This window comes from Ambystoma mexicanum, chromosome 9 (genome assembly GCF_040938575.1).
Source record: "Ambystoma mexicanum isolate Mex_15411 chromosome 9, UKY_AmexF1_1, whole genome shotgun sequence".
Taxonomy (NCBI): Eukaryota; Metazoa; Chordata; class Amphibia; order Caudata; family Ambystomatidae; genus Ambystoma; species Ambystoma mexicanum.
The window spans coordinates 539,282,560-539,302,463 of NC_090931.1; the positions used below are offsets into that span (position 1 = coordinate 539,282,560).

Below are 19,904 nucleotides of genomic sequence, written 5' to 3' on the forward strand. Positions count from 1 at the left end.
TGGTATAAGTCTGTACTACACAGTTTTGTGGTAGCGAGCTGAGCAACCAGGCTCATCTCAAGAGGGAACGTGAGCAGTACAAGAGGTTACACAGAGGTCTTACAAAGTGGTTCAAGTAGACACTTCTACTCAAGGTTTCTTGGTAAAACACTTATTAATTTATTACACAATCATTTAGAAAACATTGACTACAAGGAGGCAACTTAATATTATACACAAACACTTTTCATTAGCAAACCAATACGTTTCTGAACAAATTAGGCTCACTTGAAATAGGAGCAAAATGGCATTTGTTTCTTTCAATGGGAGCAAAAAGGCACACGTTTGCAGAATAGATCAAATACTTTCTTAGGCAGTGCAAATAGTTATAGTTCACTAGAGGACTCGATTCAGTTCAATAGGCATAGGCCAAAGTCAAAGGACTAGTGTCTTGGATAGGAAAGAGCAGTTCTTGAAGTTAACAGTAAAGTCTTTGCCAAAGTTCTCAAATGTAGTTTGTACAAAAAAGAATCATGTTGGGTCACAAACTGATTAGGCCTGTAAGTTGTGAAAGTTCCACAAACTTTCACAGCGGGAGAAGTGTGCTCTCAATTGGGTTGGCACAGTACCTTACTATGAAGGAAAAAATGCAGCTGAAGACGATGGTTCCTAGCAGTTCCTGCAGATCTCACGGATCCTGAGCCTCAGTCGTAGGGACAAGAGGGAGGCCGTCGGGTGACTCCTGCACTGGACGGGATTGACGGAAAACGCTGACAAAATGAAGTTGCTTCAATTCGAGTAGCTGTTCAAGCTAGAATCCTTTCCCCTGGTTAATCCTAACCAGCTTCAAGAATGGTATCCAGGTGGCTTACAAGTTGATTGGTCCCACCAACTCAAAAGGAAGAGGTTGTCCTTGAAGGGGCTTCTCTGTTGAGATGAACTTGGCAATTCGGATCTGCAGCAGGGCTTCACTGGGCAAACCAACCATCCATGAGTTGCAGCAGCCGTCCTCTTCCAGCTAGTCTTCGGTTCTTTCGTTCCAGTGGTCGACTCGGCTTTCCAGTCCTGGAGACTCACCTTTTAAACAATTTTCTCCCATTCATTCTAGCCTAGCTGCCACTCACCCAGCAGGGTTGCTGTCCTTGCCGGACAGTAAGCCAGCCAATCATGCCAGAATGCATTTAGGTCTCCTAAGAGACTAAGCACAGGGCGTTTCGGGCACTTCCCTCACTGCCTGCCCACCCCAAAGGCGGTCTTCAGTCCTAAAGCCCGCCAAAGGCATTGAAACAAATGGAACAAACCTGGTTTGGCACGCAGAGACAAACACTAGAAGGATCTTTCCAAATAGAAATGGCGAAAAAAGAAGACCAGGACCCGTTTAAACAAAGGGGCTTAAGGCGCCATCCTGAAAAACATGTCTCCTGCGATTTTTAGCTACCGGTGTTCGCGGTCGGAAAAATTATGGTAGTTTGTTCTAAAACCACTGCCACTAGCCATTTCGATAGAAAAGGGTAGCATTAGACTGCTACATGTGTTTCTAGACACATGGTATACTAGGTAACCCCTCCAGCACTCTATAGGAAGTTAGTGTGTGTGCTGGGTCTAGGAATTTAAAAAGACTAGCAAAGTCAATTTCACCTTACATTCTCTGGGAAACAGCAGTTTATCCCAGAGAAGATACTTAAACCTTTGGGAAGTCTAAGGAGACATCCTTGTGTCACTGCACTAAGGGTCATGTGTAACACAAATGAAAAGATGCCTATTGAGTTATCTTAAAACTCCCTAAATCAAAGAACACAAGAGAAACACTAGTCAAAATACATGAGTGGGGAAAAAGGCTCACACTTTCCAGGTTAAAAAAAAATCAAGTTCTCAAAATCCAGCAAAGTTGCTGGTGGTCTCTAAGATGAAGGGAATTAGCACATTTATGAGAATTCACCCGAACAGAGGGTCCAAAATATTTTACTAGAGGCATCGAGAAGCGCTATCGGCCCTTAGTTGTTGGGATCGCGCATGTCACCTTTCTTATGAATTGGAACAATGTGCGAAACTAACCAACTATCAGGCATCAATCAGTACAGACTCCCGGACTGTTTTGAACAACGGGCAACGAATCCTATGATCATTGGCGCCAGGCTATCCAGGCCAGGGGCCTTCAAGCCTTTTGCCTAATTACTGACCCATATTATGTCCTCCTCCCTCCACAGACAGGGCGGTATGAATCTTAGCTTCCAAAGGTTTGCTTTCACAGCTTACGTTACTCCTTGGAGTCACATATTTGCTAGAAAAAAAAAGCAACCCATGTCTCTTCTGAGATCAGCAGGCCCCTTCCTCAACAGCGTTGTATTTTTATCAATGGTGGCCCAAAAGTCTGCACAGTTTTTGATCTGCGAGTGTCTAGCAATGCCCAATTATCATTGTTAAATCTACAGGAGCATAGCTCGGGGCAACGTGCTCACCTTGGAAGCAAGATGAGACAGAGCAACACAGGTTTGATCCCCGGGCCACGCTTAGAAACTTGTGGGTATTAAGCATTTTATAAATAACCTATCATATCATACTTACCTTAATAGACTTCAGGTAGATCTTGTGACTAGATTGTCTTTTTTCCTAGCCTTCAAGTAAAAGTCAAAATTAAGAGGGCACTTCCTTGGCTTTCTTTTTCTTGCTTGCCAATGGTAATTTAAACATCACATCAATTCATTGAAGAGCTCAATTGTGGCATCCTCCCCATCAATCCATTCCACTTAATTTCCCTTTGTAAATTCCTAATGAAACAGCAGCAATTGCACTCATTCCATGTAATAGTAAGATCCTTCTGCCCAGGTTCCAGGAAGAAAGAGGGGAAATGTAAGCTTCAAGTACAAATTTTAAGTAATGGTCAAAAGTGAAAGATCATTCACAAATTCTCCATTTCAGATTTGCAGTTTGGCTCCTTTATCCTGACTGTATTAACATAGGTTTTGACCGGTCTAAGGTTCCCATTTCATCCCACCACTTTGTCTACTTTAGTATTAGGAGTGTGTTGGGTCTCAATATTTAAACAGTGTTTTATTGTGCGTTTTTAGTCCAAAGTTGTTCTTTGACCTTATTACATAGTGTGATTTATGCCATTGGGTTAGATGGTTTCATCTCTCAGGACTGTGGAAAAATCACTTCCTTCATTTTGCTTTTCACTACCAGAGACACCTCTTTAAATATCAAATCCCAGGGCCCTATACCCATATGCCTCTACACCAGCAAAATGCTATAATGGAACCTGGAGCAATATAGATTACCATTTACTTAGAAACAGGCATGCTTGCCCGCAGAGAGTTTAAAGCAACAATGGTTTAAGCCAATAAAACCAGCACACTTAAAAAAAGCCCAAAGTAGATTAGTATTCCAAGAAATATTAAATTTCAATTTATATACATTTTTACCTTCATTTCATAGTGCTTTGGACTACAAAAACCCTCATCAACCTCAACTTTAAAGTGTGAGCTGATACAGGAACCATTTCCATCTAGTAATGTTCCTCCTGGTGTAGAATCCATACCGCCATATTCCTTGTTCATATTCATTGGAGAATAACCCATTATATGAGGTTCCAGAGATGGTGGAGTGGGATACATCTTATGGAGATCTGCAGTACCTGTTATAAAATAAGAGAGCATAATTCAAAGTCCATTGTTTTAAGGTTACAAAACAATCTGCTTGACTAACCCCCAGTTTGGTCACATACCATCAAAACATTTATCCAATTAATAGTTTCAAAGCAAACTATATGTGTCAAGGGAGCAGCTTATTTGCATTCCACCCCTTAATTCTCTCAGAGTCCCTGCACCTTTGCTTCCTGCTTATTCTTCATGAAGCAATAACAGATCTGGCAAAAGTGGATCAAAACTTGACAGCATTAAGAGGACAGGTCAAAGATTTTAGTCAAAACCCTTGCCAAACAATACATCTCAAATGTTACATATAAACAAACCACAGGAATGTTTTTTTGATTCCCGAAACCCTGGGAATCTGTCCAAAAGAAAACCTTTTGCTGCCTTTTTATAACTGTCGTTAAAAACGTATTGAAAGTGCACCAAATACTTGCATAGCAAATTTGCATACACACTTGTCTATGATTTGCACTCCTAAAGCATCTTCCAACCCAACCATCATTTCAAAAAACTTAACAGATGTTATTTCATGAGTAGCACTATGAACACATTTCCATATGCCACTGCACACCCATAGATGTTATACTGTAAGTAATGGGAGTTATACCACACACTGCTGCCATTTGCATTGGCCTCAGGTGCTTTTGTGGGTCTGAAAGACAAAAGGTGGAAGTTGTGGTTGCGGGATGGAGGAGCAGAAAGAGAATGTGTGCCTAACCGTTAATGATTGTAGCACCAGGAACTAGCCGCTGTGCGTGGGTTTTCTAGATTGGGCATCGATTGCAATTGTGTTTCCAACTACAAGGTCTCAAGTGTTTGAAAAGTCATGTTGATTTGGTAAGTTAGCGAGACTTGCAAGATGATTCAAGCAATGAAGCATGCTATATTTCAGCATGTGGTTAGTGAGGGTGGTTGAAAGAGGAGTTGGTTTGCTTATGGATACCTACACGTGAAACAAAATGGATCACAATATAGAACAAAGTTTCATTGTGATACACACAAGGCAGTAAGTAGTATAATGTGTAGTTTAAACGGGGGAAGAGACCACCAAGTACCGGGCAGTCCCTCGTTAAAACATGCACTGCTTCTCTCTCAGCGGCTCTCTTGTGACGTTCCCAAATCTGGGGAGGTACCAGAATGGCACGAGATCAGCAGAGAAGGAACAAGTTACGTAACTGTTGTTCTCCAGCATGAGTCTTTGTTAAGGAGAATTCTCATAAATGTGCCAATTCCCTTCACCTTAGAGAGCCCCAGCAACTTTGCTGGCCTTTGAGGATTTGATTTTTTTTACCTGGAGAGAGCGTGAGCCTTTTTCCCCACACAAGTATTTTGAGGTGTTTTACTCTGGTGTTCTTTGATTATGGAGTTTTAGACAACTCAGGCATCTTTTCGTGTGTCACACAGCAGCCTCAGTGCAGTGACACGGAAGCCTTTTAGGCTCTCACAAGGTTTAAACACCTTCTCTGGGATAAACTACTGTTTCCCAGAGAATGTAAAGTTAAATTGACTTTACTAGTCTTTTTAGATTCCTAGACCCAGCATACACTTTCTTCCAATAGAGTGCTGGAAGGGTTACCTAGTATCCCCTATGTCTAGAAAATCATGTAGCAGTCAAATGCTACCCTTTTCTATCGAAATCGCTAGTGGCAGTGGTTTTAGAACAAACTACTAGGATCCAACCCCTGACCTAAAAATCGCGGGAGCCAAGTTTTTCAAGATGGCATCCGAGCCCCCTTTGTTTAAACAGGTCCCGGTCTTCTTTTTTCGCCATTTCTTTTTGGAAAGGTCCTGCTAGAGATTGCCTCTGCACGCCAAACCAGGTTTGGACCCTTTGTTCCAACAGCTTTGGCATGCTTCAGGACTGAAGACCGCCTCTGGTGCCCAAGTGTCTGGGGTGGCCAGGAAGTGAGAGGTGCCCGAAACTCCCTGTGCTTAGTCTCCTAGGAGACCCAAATGCACTCTGGCGTGATTGGCTGGCTGACTGCCCAGCAAGCACAGCCACCCTGCTGGGTGAGTGACAGCTAGGCTGGAATTAATGGGAGAAAACTGTTTAAAAGGCGAGTCTCTTGGCTTGGAAGGCAGAGTCGACCACTGGAACGAAAGAACCAAAGACGAGCTGGAAGAGGACGGCTCCTGCAACCGCTGGACCGTTGGTTTGCCCGGTGAAGCCCTGCTGCATGTCTGAATCGCCAAGTTCATCTCGAAAGAGAAGCCCTTAAAGGACGACTTCTCCGATTGAGTTGGTGGGACCAACTCTTAAGCGACCTGGACACCAAAACCCAAACGAGAGAACTTAACTCTCACTGTGAAAGTGCGTGAAACTTTGGCAACTTGCAGGCCTAGTCAGCTTGTGACCCGACATATGAATCTTTCTTCTATGAACTTCTTCTGAGAACCGTGGCAAAGACTTTTCCGTTTAACTACCAGAACAGCTTTTACCAATACAAGACTCTAGCCTATTGACTTTGGCCCACCTATTGCATTAAATCAACTCCTCTGGTGAACTCAAAACTAATATTAGTTACTCTTAAACAGTGCAAATAGTTTATTATCTTATGCCTTTTTGCTACTACTTCAAATGCTCTGAAGACCATTTTGCTCTCCTTCAAAGTAGTTTAAATGTTACAGAAACGGATAGTGTGAAGTACTATAGTATATTTTTGTGTGATATTGATTGCATTCTTTTAATGAATGTTTTCTCACTGACTGCAATAAATTAAGAAGTGTTTTACCAAGAAACCTTGAGTATACATGTCTATCTAAATACTTGCGATTGCAGACCTCTGTGTAACACCTTTACAGGCTCACATTACGTCTGAAGTTGAGCCTGGCTGCTCAGCTCACTACGAAAAACTGTGTGGTACAGACTTATACCAAAGGTTGGTTTTGCTTACACCTGTAGTCATAGTTGTTTGTAGTGGTCCCAGAGGGTACTGCATGTAAACTATGCCAAACAGTCTGGCATGGATTCACATGCTCATGAATATTCGCAGTCAGGCTGAGAATCCTCGGTAAAAGAAAAAACAGTTTCGTTTAAAAACGGTCTTTCTCCTAATAACCAATCACTGAGCTCTGGGTCATACTATCCCCAACCAATGACTGCCCTCTACCTAACCCCCTCCTCGGGCAGCCATCTTCAGATTTGGTAGCACATAAAGTGGCAGTAGGACCAAGAGAAGAGCCGCAGAGGGGCATACAGGAGCGTTCACATGTGAAGCCATGCCAGACCCATACATTTAAGTAACTAGTTCCTTCTCCAGCATGGGGTCTGGCATGGATTCACATGCTCATGAATAAAGAATACATAGCAGTACATTCACACACAACCACGGGAGGTGGCAGGGCTCAACGGAAGCAATTCCTCTTACCTCCTCACCTGGCTGACCTTCTAGCCAACAGGTTGCATAGCACTGCTTGGCCTACCCCGGACTCCTCCCTGGAATCCCGGTCAGTAGAACTTTGTGAAGGTGTGAGTAACCTACACATAGCCAGACAGGAACGCTGGGGCACACCAGACAGGAATGCTGTCGTAGCAGCGATTGCTCTGGTAGAATGGGTTCTGGGACAGCCAGGCATCAGTCGGTTTGCCAACTGGTGACAATGAGGGATGCAGTCGGAGAGCCATCTGGAGATGGAAGCCTTAGACAAGGCCTTCCCATGGTTCACAGGACCAAAGTTGACAAAAAGCAGAGAAGTCTTCCGGAAACTCTTAGTAAGGGCCATATAAAATTTCAGCCAGTACAAAGTCCTTTCAGCCGACGACAAAGGTGTCGAAACAAACACAGGCAACCCCAAGGGTTCGTTGAGATGAAATCCCAACGTAACCCAGTACATGAAGGAGGGGTGCATCTGCAGCACCACCACCCTCTTGTGTAAAGTCAAATAGGGCTGCTTACAGGACAGGGCCTAGATTTCACCCTCTCTCTGAGCAGAGGTGATGGCCACGAGGAAAGTTGTCTTCCAAGACAGGAACGTGAGAGGCGCCTGATGCATAGGCTCGAAGAGAGCCCCCATGAACCTAGATGCACTTTGATGGAGGTGTGTGTCAGCCCCAATTTAGCCAATAACAACAAGTACGGCATGACTTGAAGGGATGTGACCCTCAGAGGGTTAATCTTCTGCGACCAGCACCAAGTCACAAAATGTCTCCATTTGTGCCTGTAGCACTTCGAGTCGACAACGCCCTGGAAAAAAGCTCCCTGCAGTCTGCCGGCAGCTCGCACCCACCCAACTCCAATGCTGCAAATGCCAGGCCTTCAGGTTCAGCAGTCATGGTGCATGATTGCGCCTCCATACCTGCCAAACAGATCCACAACTACTTGTAGTTTGACTGGAGGTGCCGCTGACATTCTGAGAAGTTTCAGGTACCAGATCTACCTCTGTCATGCTGGTGCGATGAGGATCATCCTGCACGGACACAGTCCAAGTAAACTGATAACTCGTAGTAGCGGCAACAGAGGGAATGCGTACAGGAACAGGCCTTTCCACGGGAAAGAGAATGCGTCACCATTGCTCCCCGGCTGGGGGAAATCTGCTGGCAAACCTCTGGCACTTGGTGTTTGTTGTCACTAACAGATCGATCTGGGGTCTGCCCCACCTGAGGAAGAGGCCGTCAACTTAATCCTACCGAAGCTCCCACTCGTATCAAGAGTGCAGCTCCCTGCTGAGCGTCTGCAACAGTGTTTTTTACTCCTGTGAGATGAAAAGGAACGAGAAACATCCCATGGGAGATGGCCCAGTGCCACAGCTACTACACGTCTATGGAGGGTGCTGGGGACATGGTGCCACTCTCTTCCTGATGTAAAACATTGTGGTGGTAGTGTCCGTGAGGACTCACCACCTTGCCCTTGAGGGATGTAAGAAATGACTTGAGGGCCCAAAACACAGCCCGCGGCTCCAGGACGTTGATGTGGAGCTCCTTCTCCTCCGGCATCCACAGGCCTCTGGCATGTAGACGTCCGGTGTGGACTTGCAAGCCCTCCAGGGAAGCATCCGTCGTGACAGTCTCCAGGTACGAGGGCTAAAGTCAGTGTCCCCTATTAGAGCGTACACCCCACCACCTTATCACTCGATGGACCTCCACGTTGAGAACAATCCTGTCTTTGAAGCTTCTGAGAACCTCGATCCAACAGCCATCCAGGAACTTCTGCAGCCTGCAGAGCCTCATCAGGTAGCTACACAACATCATGCCGAACAGCAACTTGATGGTCCTCACTGTGGAGATCATCAGTGCTATCAGCTATTGCACCTTGCCCAAAATGGCTGCTATCCTCTTCCGAGGGCGCTGCCAGACAGGACACTGTTCAGCCTGGCCCCCAGGAATAGCGCGTCCTGTGATGGAGTCAAGCAGGACTTTGCATACTTCACAGAGAACCCAAGATCCATCAGCAGCCGGACGGTCCTCTCCAGGTGATCGACGGCAATGTCCCTTGTTTGGGAGGACACTCAGAAATGTGCTAATTCCCTTCTATCTTAGAGACCCCCAGCTCTTTTGCTGGACTTAGCACTTTTAATTTCCAACTGAAGAGAGAGACCTTTTTCCAACCACCTCGTGCATTTTTATTTGATTTTAACACGGTTTCTTTTTGTTTGGAGTCTGAAACTCAATAGGCATCTTTTTACATTGTGAAACAGCATCCTTAGTGCTGTGTCACAGAAATCCTTTGGATTTCTGCGAAGGTTTAAATATCTTCTCTTGGATAACTACTGTTTGCAAGAGTAGTAAAGTGAAATTGACATCACTTACATTTTCCTCTTTATAGACCCAGCACAGACTATCTTAATGATAGGGTGCTGGAGGGGGTTACTTACGATCCCCTGTCTCACTTCTCATGTAACAATTTTTACATTATCCTTTCTACAATTAATGGCTGGTGGCTGTAGTTTACGTTTTTCTACCATTGTGTGGTTTTACTGTGGGCTAGGTTTGCAGCTGCAGTATAGCACCCATGAGTGCCCATTTTGTCAAAAAGGCTCTGGTCGTCTTTTTTCACCATTTTTTATCGGAAAGGTCCTTCTTGAGATTTACTCTGCGTGCCAAACCAGGTTTGGTCCCTTTGTTTGGTCTTTGGCGGGATTTACTGGCGAAACCCGCCTCTGGCTCCAGTGTGTCTGGGAGGGCAGGAAGCAAGTGAGGTGCCTTAAACTCCGTGCTTAGTCTCCTAGGTTACAGAAATGCACCCAAAGGACATTGGCCGGCTGGCTGTCCTTGGAGGACAGCCACCATGCTGTGTGATTGACAGCTAGGCTGCAAAGGAATAGGAAAGACTTGCATAAAAAGTGAGGCCTTTTGCAAGAAAGGCGAGTCGACCACTGGATGAAGGAACTGAAAAAACTGGAGAAGCTTGCTGCAACTCCTGGACCGTTGGTTTGCCCGGTGAAGCCCACTCGGCAGTGCCGAAGTTCCTTTTTCGACATTGACTAGAGAAGCACGGAACAGACGACTTCTTCCCTTGGGTTGGTGGGACCAATTGACGCCAAGACGAACTCGACTGAAACCCCTCTCTCTGTGCTGGTTGTTCTTCCATTGCTGCTGCAGGAACGGAGTGCCAGGGGACAGGAAAACCAGAATCGAGTGCATCGTTCAAGCCAGACCCAAGCTCCAGGAAGATCCTCCGGACTCCCTCGAAGCTGGGCTGACCAAGCCTGAGCCATCTCAGAGTGCTGGACCCCAGAAGCAAGGAAAGTCCACAAGGTGTCCAGGAACCGCAGAGGTGCTATTTGAGAGTAACTGAAACTGTGAAATGCTGCTGATCTGAATGGCGGCCATTGCGGCTGCAGACCTTCGAATCATAGTGCAGAAGTCCCCAGAAGAACTCCCTCTTGTTGGCATGACTGAGGACTGGGTACAACAGGCTCTGCAGGAACTACAACAGGAACAGAAGCCAGCTGGAACAATTTCTTTGGACCTAAGGTACAGAGAACTAAGGGGTACTTACCGGTGGCTGCCCTTTGCCAAGTTGCTTGCAGCTTTGCCTCTCAAGCCTCCCAGCTTGTGGCCCAACAGTGATTTTTTTTTTTACAACAAAACTAACAAGACTTTTACCTACCTTCAATTAGTGCCTCAGCTCCCCTAGAATTTGCTCAAGTGACTTTGGCTGTCCTGGCTCCCTGAAGACGCTTAACATGCAACTTAACTAGCCCTCCAAAAAGTCATACATACCTTACTTGTATTGCTGGGAAAGGGTTCATCTACATTGCATTGTGGGGTTCAAAAGTGCTTATCTGTTTGAGAAACTTGATAACTGTTTCCTTACCTAACCTTTTCCTTTTTGCCACAACTTCACTATTACCATTTAAGTGTGAAAAGTGATATTAATGTCGACAGTGTCCCAACTAAGTCTCGTCAGGGTGTAGACAAATCTGTGTGCCATCCCAAAACGGTATCTACTTTATTGAACTGAAGTGTATTTTGAAGTGTATTTTTATTGTTGCCAATTGCTCCCTTCTAAAGAAGGCTTATTTTAAAACGGACAGTTACATTAATAAATAATTATTTAATCTATAAGCCTGGAGTATAAGTATTATTTGAATACTTATCACTGTGAAACTATGTTGCAACCCTAGAGCTCACATTGACCCCTCTTGAGATAAGCCTGGCTGCTCCGTCACTACCAACTTGTGTAGTACATGCATATACCAAAGGTTGGGTTACCTATTGCCAAGGACAAGGCTAGTGTCGTCTCCCACAGGGTTACAACTGCCTAACATCCCTTGACCTGGCCCGGATGAGCCAGTTGTCGAGGTAAAAGTACACATGAATTTCCTGTATGCGGAGGTGAGCCGCCACCATATCCAGGCACTTCATAAGACTGAGCATAGACTTCAACCCGTAGGAGAGAGCCTTGAATTGGTAGTGCTTCTTTTGTACAACGAAGTGTAGGAACTTGCAATGTTTTTCGTGAATGGGGACGTGGAAGTAAGCGTCCATTAGATCCAACAAGGCCCTCCTCCAGTTGGCCGAGCACGTGCTACAATGTGACTATCCTACATTTTTGGAACTTTAAGTACTCGAGTCGTCGTAGATCGAGAATGGGCATCCAGCCCCCAGTCTTCTTTCTTACTAGAAAGCATCTTGAGAAAGATCCCATGCCCCCAAGTCGCTTCGGAACCAGCTCCATCGCCCCTTTTTTTAACATGGCCCGAACCTCCAGCAGCAGTCACCGGTGGTATTCGCTGACACTTTCGCAGAAACTCCAAAGTGTCCCTGTGGGCGAGAGCGTCTAGTACCCCATTCATCGATGGAGGTTTCCCAGGGTGGGGGGGACAGCATCCTTGCCGGTTCAGTCCTGCTTGGAGGCCGGCGTGCCGCCTTGGGAGCCTCAACGGCCACCTCTGAACACCTTGAAGCGAGCCCTGTAGGTTTCCTGGGTCATGGAACGAAGGGCTGGCAGTAAGCGGACGATCCGCCACAGAAACCCTTTGAGGATCTGCCCGACTTCCCTCCTGAGGAACAAAAGGACAGAGCTGTTGCAGCGTGCCCAGGGCACGGGCCGTCTCGGTCTTGATGGCCTGAAGAGATTCGACTGCTTTCCCCAAAAGATAGTCTCCAAATAGTTTGTCCAGGACCCTCGTCTGGACCTCTTGCCCAAAGTTGGTGGCCTTCGGACAGCCACGACTACGGAAGCCCCGTTTCCCATCAAGCAGAACCCTGTGTCCCCAATGGCCTGGGCCACAGTAATGGCGTGGTCCGACGCCACCTTGCCTTGCTGAAAAATCTCCATCGCCTGGATCAGTTTGTCCTCAGGGAGGAAATCCAGGATCAGAGCCATCTTGTACCATAGTCCCCAGTCAACCTGGCTAGGATAGCCAAAGCGCTGGCCGCCTTCACTGTCGTCGCCGAGTAGATTACCTTTGTACCCAGAGCGTCCAACTTCTTTCCCTCGCTGTCCAGGGGAAAAGAGACTGAGGACGACTGGTTGGACAACTTCTTCCGCGCAGCAGCCAAGACCACCGAGTCCGGTGATGACTGACTGCCAACACTTGGGTGCAGACTCCAGAACCCGGTATTTCTTTTCAAGCCGGTCCCTTTACGCTGGGGCGGATGTGGGATTCTTCAGCAGAGCCAGCCCCTTATCCCAGAAGTCATCCAGAGGGGCACCGCCAGAATTCTCTTCCTTTTCGCCTCCCAGCATTGACAAAGGAAGCCCTCTGTCTCCTCCAGCATGAGTTGGAAGAGTTCTGACGGGTGGGAGATCCTAGAGTGAAAGGAACCCACTTCGTCCAGGGGACAAGCTCTTGGGAGGCGGAGAGATGCCGCCGTTGTTGGTGTCAGTCGTAACCGTGTCTGTCCCCGTGTCACAGGGCGCGGGGCACACTGGCGGCTGGAGAGGGGGTGTAGGGTACCTCTTGCTTTTCTTTGGCAGCGGTGGCCACGGTGTTAACAGGGTCATCGTCGGTGGTGCCGTTGTTGGCGGCATCCTCTTCTGCATCTACGACACCAAAGTGTGGAGGGTCAAAAGAATGTCATGTGTAACGCTTACCTGGACTCCTCTGGAGCGTAACACCTTCCCAGCTTGTGGACCTGATACCTTGAAGCCTTTGGGACTCTATTTGAACAAACAATAGAAATGCTATAGCATCCATTAACTAAGATAAAACTACATGAGCTGTGTATTCCCTTCTCACGTGTTTGTTTATTCTGGCACTCTCCATCCTGCTTTTCTACAGGGGCACGTTGAGATGCAGCAGTGGTAACTTGGGTTCCTCTTGAACCTTAAAGCTTCTTGCTTTGAAATTTCTATTCTTTGGAGAATTAGTTTTTGGGTAAGTAAACAGATGAATATACTGTAATCCTTTAGGGTTTGAATTGATTCCTACATTGGAGTGATCTCTAATTATTTGCATCTTCTTTCTCTTTTTTGCTGGTGCTAAGAATTCAGGAATTAATTAGGGCTGCAGAATTACTCAGGATGGGAAAACATCTAAAGAAGGTGGGTTAGTCAATACGGAATAACTGCAGCCTTGTAGGAGAAGCGCAGCAACAATTGCGAGGTGAAAACTTGAAAATCCTTCAGGTACGTAAACGGTTATAAAGGTCTTCTCTGTTAAACTTTTAAGTTTGTTTTTCAACTTAAATACTGCTTGTGTTGTCTGCCGGTTTTCGTAAAGCTGAGGAAAAACCCTTCGGAAGAAGCTGCAAGTGAAAAAACTGCTGACTGAAGATGCTGCGGCTGTGTGTGAAACTTCTGACGGAATATGCCGACTAAAGCGGATAAATTTTCTTACTGAAGATAACCGCGTCAGAGATAACTTCAGATAGGTAAGTCTATTCTATAAACTAAGGTATTCTGTAACTATTCGTAAAACTAATGTCTCATTTCTTTGACAGGTTCTGCGAGGAGAAACGCTAGTAGCGTAACCCGCTGTCAGCGGAGCAGACGCGAAGCATGCAAACCAACAGAGGCGGGGCTTAAGGAGCTCTTCTGCAAATATGAATAGAACAGTGCTGCTACGTGTAAATGGGTTTTGCGGCAGCCATGTTGAGTTCAGGAAATTACTGCTGAACCTCATGGGAGTCTATGGAAGTGCCTACAGTGAATGGTGTAAAAGGCATCTGTGCCAGGCTAACACCCACCTTTGACCTGCTGACTGATTTAATGTTCCCTGCCTAGCCTGAATGAGGACCATGCTCACTGACTGGGATCATGCCAGGCAGCTCCCAGAGATCTGTTGCATGGAGTAGGGTCGCTGGGCCCAACGCCGACATCCTCGCTGATGTCACAATCGTCACCGCTGGCAAACACCTCCTTGACGTTCCCATTGTCCCAAGCCTCTTCAGGGCTGGTGTGGACAGAACCCTCATCCTCCATGTCGGAAGAAGAAGTAACCGTGCCCTGGAGGAGTTCTCCCTCCCCCCCACCCCTTTATTAGGTCCTGAGGGGTCGATCTTGGGCTAAGAGACGTCATCTGCTTAAGGAGTCTTCTCCGCTGGTCTGGCTGAAACCTCCCACCTGGGAGCAATGGTCACTCTGGCCGCTGTAGGGGTACCCTGGACCAGATCAATCCTTTTCACCTTTGAAAGGGCGGCCACCACCAGCTTGATAGAAGCAGATGATTTATCCTGCATCAGCTGGGCGTTTACGGTCAGGTCCGACACCTTGTCCCGTTTGGCCTTCTGTTTTTCCCTGCAGCTTTCTCTTAAACAAAGAACTGTAGCGATGGCTGGAGACAGACCATTGGGGATGAGGAGCGTGCCCTGGCCGTCACAGAACCCACTTGTGCGGCAACCCCAACAGAGCCAGACTTGCGGTGCTTGACCTGGTCTTGGGACCCCACGGATGGTGAGCCCTCAAGAGACTTCGAAGCCGGCTGTCACAGGACTTAGAAGCTTGCTCTGGCTGGATCCGGAAGAGGCATGTCCCTGTGAACCACACGGGACAGGGGCCTTGGCTTTGAGCCACGCCACCAGTCTGACATGCCGATCCTTCATAGTGCGCTTGGAAAAGCCACGACAGATCTCACAATCTTCTTCCTTGTGTGACGGATGAAGAAAATAAAGTCACTGGGATTGCTTGTCCTCTATGAAAACATTCCGCTAACCACAGCCGGTGCAGAGCCTGAAGAGGGAGCCTCCATCCTTCTCCTCCGACATGGTGCGGTGTAGGCCTGATGGCCTTCTGGAAACTTCGAAGAAGAAAGATGCGACGATTCTGCCCTTGAGGGACGAAGAAAGATGCCGAAAAATGGAAACCTGTTAGTCGGAAGTGTAAACTATGCAGAACACAGGCTCGATCGAACAAAAATAAGATTTTATTGGCAAAAAAGCAAGAAAGCGCAGAAAGCTCTAAGAGCAAAACACGAGAAATCCCAACACTTGGACGTGCAGTAAATATCGGAAGATGGCTGCCAGAGGAGGGGCTTAGAGAGAGGGCAGTCATTGGCTGGGGGCAGTATGACCCAGAACTCAGTGATTGGTTTATAAGAGAAAGACAGTTTGGAAATTAAACTGAAACAGTTTTTTCTATTACCGATGATTCCCAGCCTGACGACAGGGCATATTCATGAACATGTGAATCCATGCCAGACCCCATGTTGGAGAAATAGAGACTCAAAGGAGATGCCTTTAAGATCTATGGAGCAGACAGACTCCATAGTACAGGTAGAAAACAAAGATTAGAGTCCCAAAGGGCAAAGCCCACAAGAATTAATTAGTGGAAAAAGGCTCCACTCATTCAAAGTTGAAAGAAAAAAGGTACAGAAGTCCATCAAAAAGAGCTGGGGGGGGGGGGTCTCACTAGGAGAGGCGATGAAGCATAAAAATGACAAGTCTCCTTTAAGAAGAACTTCATAACAGTAGAGTATAGAACGCAGTCTTTAGGCAGATTAGATCTTGATGCGTCAAAGGATAACAGCCATACATGCTGGGGCATAATGATTTCAGACAGAGGGCAGAGGAAGAGTGCGAAGGGAGAGTGCATGCAGATTTTCAACCGAATAGTGTAGAAAAAGTGGTAAAATGGACAGATTTAGAAAACCCCAAAGAAAGAACACCAGAATCGACACCATACACTGAGCGACCACAAGAACGATCGTGCAGTACAGGAGATGTCTCCCCACTGTAAGCAGATTAAGGGTACTACCAGGACAAAGACAAACAGACGGGACTAGTCCAGCCAAGAAAACAAGAAGTGTAGGCAGGTAGGAGTATGGATCAGGATTTTCACAATTCCAATTATTAGACAAAGGGGCAGGACGACCACAATATATACTGTGCCACAAATGGATCAAGACAATTTAAGGCGAAAATTGCAGAGTTTAATTTATGTTGCAGCAAATGTATTATGATCTAGACAGAATGACAGTAGGAATGACATTAGCCATAGGTGATATATTAAGTGTTACTCACCGGAGTGACTTAGTCACCCTTCATCCATACTGCATCGCCGTCTCTCACTAGGGACAGGAACAGAACCTTTTTCACGAGAAAAATAACAATTTCTCTTTACATGCAATTGTGTGGGGGTGGGGCCTCAGGAGCAATCGCTCCCTTAACCCCATCGCCACACCCCAGTCCGTTTGACTCATTGGCTGTATTAAAACATTTAACAACCCTGCTATTATTCAGGAGGAAGGATGGTGGGACGTATGGAGGAAAGTGGATTAAGTTAGTCACTCCTGTGATTAACACTTCATTACTCCTACGTCCCGTTCCACCATACTGCATGGGAAGTTCAACTGATTAGCAAGCCATGGGGATGAGTGATTGTGGACTCCATGCAAATAGATTACGCAGAACCGCCTGCCCGAAGGTAGCATCAGCCAAAGCGCTGGTATCCAAACAATGCTTGCAGAAGGCCAACGGGGTGGCCCATGTGGCTGCCCTGCTCATCACCTGTCATGGAACATGGTGTTGAAATGCAGCAGCTGCTGCCTGAGCCCCGATTGTGAGTGTGCAAGTCCCTTAGGACCTCCTTGCGCGGTGTCCTGTATGCCACGTGAATGGCCTTAACCATCCATCTGGCAATAGTTGCCTTTTAGACGCTTGTTCGCCTGGTTTTGATCCTCCTAAGGTGACAAATAAAGCGCCCGATTTGCGACAGTCTTTAGTCCTGGATAGGTAGAAATTTTAAAATCATCTGAGGTTGAGGCAGTGATACACCTTTTCTGCATCCTTCACCGGGTAAGGGAAGAAGGTGGGGAGCACAATCTCATTGAGATGGAAAGATGAGACTGTTAGGCAAGATTGTATGCAGTACCCTTTGGGAACACTACAACAACCCTGACTACGGGCAATAGGAAACCCAACCTTTGTATAAGCTTGTACTACACAGTTTTGGTAGCGTGTTGAGCTGCCAGGCTTATCTCAAGAGGGGTCAATGGATGCTGTAGAGAAGTTACACAGATTCACAGTGACAAGTATTCAAATAAACTCTTCCACACAGGATATCTTGAATAAACAATTATTAATTTGTCAGTTAGATTAAGCCTTTTTCAGAAAGGAGCAATATAACAGTAACACTCAAATATACTTCAAGTAATACACACTCTTAATCTCTCTAAATCAGTAAATACCCTTTTGGAATGGCGCACAGACAACCTCTGTTGACTTTAATAGCTAGGGTGCTGGGGACATGAATATATCACTGTTGCATTTAGAACCAATTCAGAGGCAAAGGAAAAAGGTTATTAGAACATACAAGAGACCACAAATATTCGGATCTGCATGATTTTTCCATCGCGGAAAAGTCCGTGACGGAAAAGTTTGCATGAGAAATGTGCGAACCACAAAAGGATTGCACATTTCCCATGAGAACATGCATTCAAAAACCCTACATACCCACAACACTCCCCACCCACAACACACACACACCTCCACCCCCAATGTAAACAAACCCTACTTACATTTTCTACACGCTGAGTCCCTGCGGCACCAGTCCCTTTCACTTCTGTGATCGGGAACCGGTGCCGCAGGGTCCTTTTTGTTTTCGGGAGCTACAGGGGTGTCCCCCGCAATCCTGCTCACTATACCACAGTGTAGTGAGCGGGGTGTTGCGGGGACACCCCCGCATTCTTTTTTATACTTCCCTACAATGCTACCACCAAAGGTTCAAACGTTTGGTGTTTGAACCTTTGGTGGTAGCATTTTTTGGACTTTTTGTACGGTCCCACTTTTTTTTTCGGTCCGATCGTACAATTCCAAATTTTCTTAAGCAGGCAAATACTTTCAGGTCCATCAATAAGAGTAATTCAGTGGAACAGGCTAAGCCAAAGTCAATGGGCAAACGTCTATCTAAGCTGAAGCACTTCTTGGAGGCAAGTAGAAAAGTCTTTGCACAATGTTTTCAAAGTCTTTGAATCAAAAGAAGAATATAGGTAGGATAGTAGAAGATGCAAGCAACTATACAGCAAGAGGCAAGTTCCCTCAGACTTTTTACAGTACCTTTGTATTGGAGAAAAAGTGCAGCAGAGGACTTCTGTTCCTGAGCTGCTTTACAGATCTCACTGTTCCTGGGCCTCATTCATGGGGACAGGAGGGAGGACTTCTGGGGACTTCTCCACTGCAATGGGACTGTCACCGCTCACAACCGGCAATCTTCAATTCAGTGGCTGTGTAGCGTTTCGGTTCCTGGATGTCGAGATGGGCTTTCCTTGCTTCTCGGGTCCCGAACTCTGTTGAGGTGGCTCAGGCTTGGTAAGTCCTGCTTCCTGGGAGTCCGGATGATCTTCCTGGGTCTCTAGGCCAGCTTAAAAGCAACGCACACTATCTGGTGTTCCTCTACCTGGCTATACGGTTTCCAGCAGCAACTCTGGAAATTCAACAAGCTCAGAGAAGGATGTCCAGATGGCTTACTTTGGAGTTGATTGGTCCCACCAACTCAAGGGGAGAAGTCATCCTTGCAGGGGCTTCTGTCAATAAAAATTTGGAGTTTCAGCACAGCAGCAGGGCTTCACCGGGCAAACCAACAGTCCAGAAGTTGAAGCCGGCGTCTCTTCCAAATTCTTCTTCGGATTCCTTCATCCATTGGTTGACTCTGCCTTACAAGCCAAAAAGCCTCGCCTTTTATGCAGGTTTCTCCCATTCATTCCAGCCTAGCGGTCAATCACACAGCACGGTGGCTGTACTTGCCGCACAGCCAGCCGGCCCCATCAACTTTAGGTGTATTCGTGTAACCATGTGGATTAAGCAAAGGGAATTTCGGGCACCTCCCTCAGTTCCTGCCCCTGCCAGACAGAGGCCGGCTCCACTCGTGAATCCCACCAAAGACAAAAAGAAGGGACCAAACCTGGTTTGGCGCACAAAGTAAATCTCAAGGAGGACCTTTCCTGCAAGAAATGGAGAAAAAAGATGACCAGGGCCATTTTGAAAAAATGAGCACCCATGGGTGCCTTACTGCAGCTGCGAACGCAGCCCGCGTGGGAAAAAACACACAATGGTAGTAAAAAGTAAACCACTGCCACCAGCCATTATTTGTAGAAAAGGTAACAAAAATGTTACATGAGAAACTAGACAAAGAGGATCCTAAGTAACCCCTCTAGCACCCTGTTGCAAGATCTTTTGTGCTGGGTTTAGAAAGTTACAATTTTAAGTAAAGTCAATTTCACTTTACTGCTCTTGGAAACAGTAGTTTATCCAAGAGAAGTTATTTAAACCTTTGGGAAATCTGAAAGACTTGCCTGTGCTACATGTGTCACAATGCAAAGATGATGCCTCTGGAGTTTGTCAGACTCCAAAACCTAAAAGAAACTTAAACCACAGAGTAATTGAGTGGGGAAAAAGGTCTCCTTCTGTCCAGGTTAAAAATTAAAAAGTCCTAGAGTCCAGCAAAAGTGCTG

The 19,904-nt window shown here is 46.4% G+C and overlaps 1 protein-coding gene across 1 annotated transcript in view; it reads right to left on the reverse strand.

The window, feature by feature from the left end:
* The window catches only part of MED13 (mediator complex subunit 13), a 1,760,496-nt gene that overhangs the window by 882,213 nt on the left and 858,379 nt on the right, over positions 1-19,904 (reverse strand). The window contains exon 14 of the mRNA XM_069615091.1: positions 3,402-3,613. Coding sequence (XP_069471192.1) covers positions 3,402-3,613 — 212 coding nt within the window. The remainder of the gene's footprint in view (positions 1-3,401; positions 3,614-19,904) is intronic.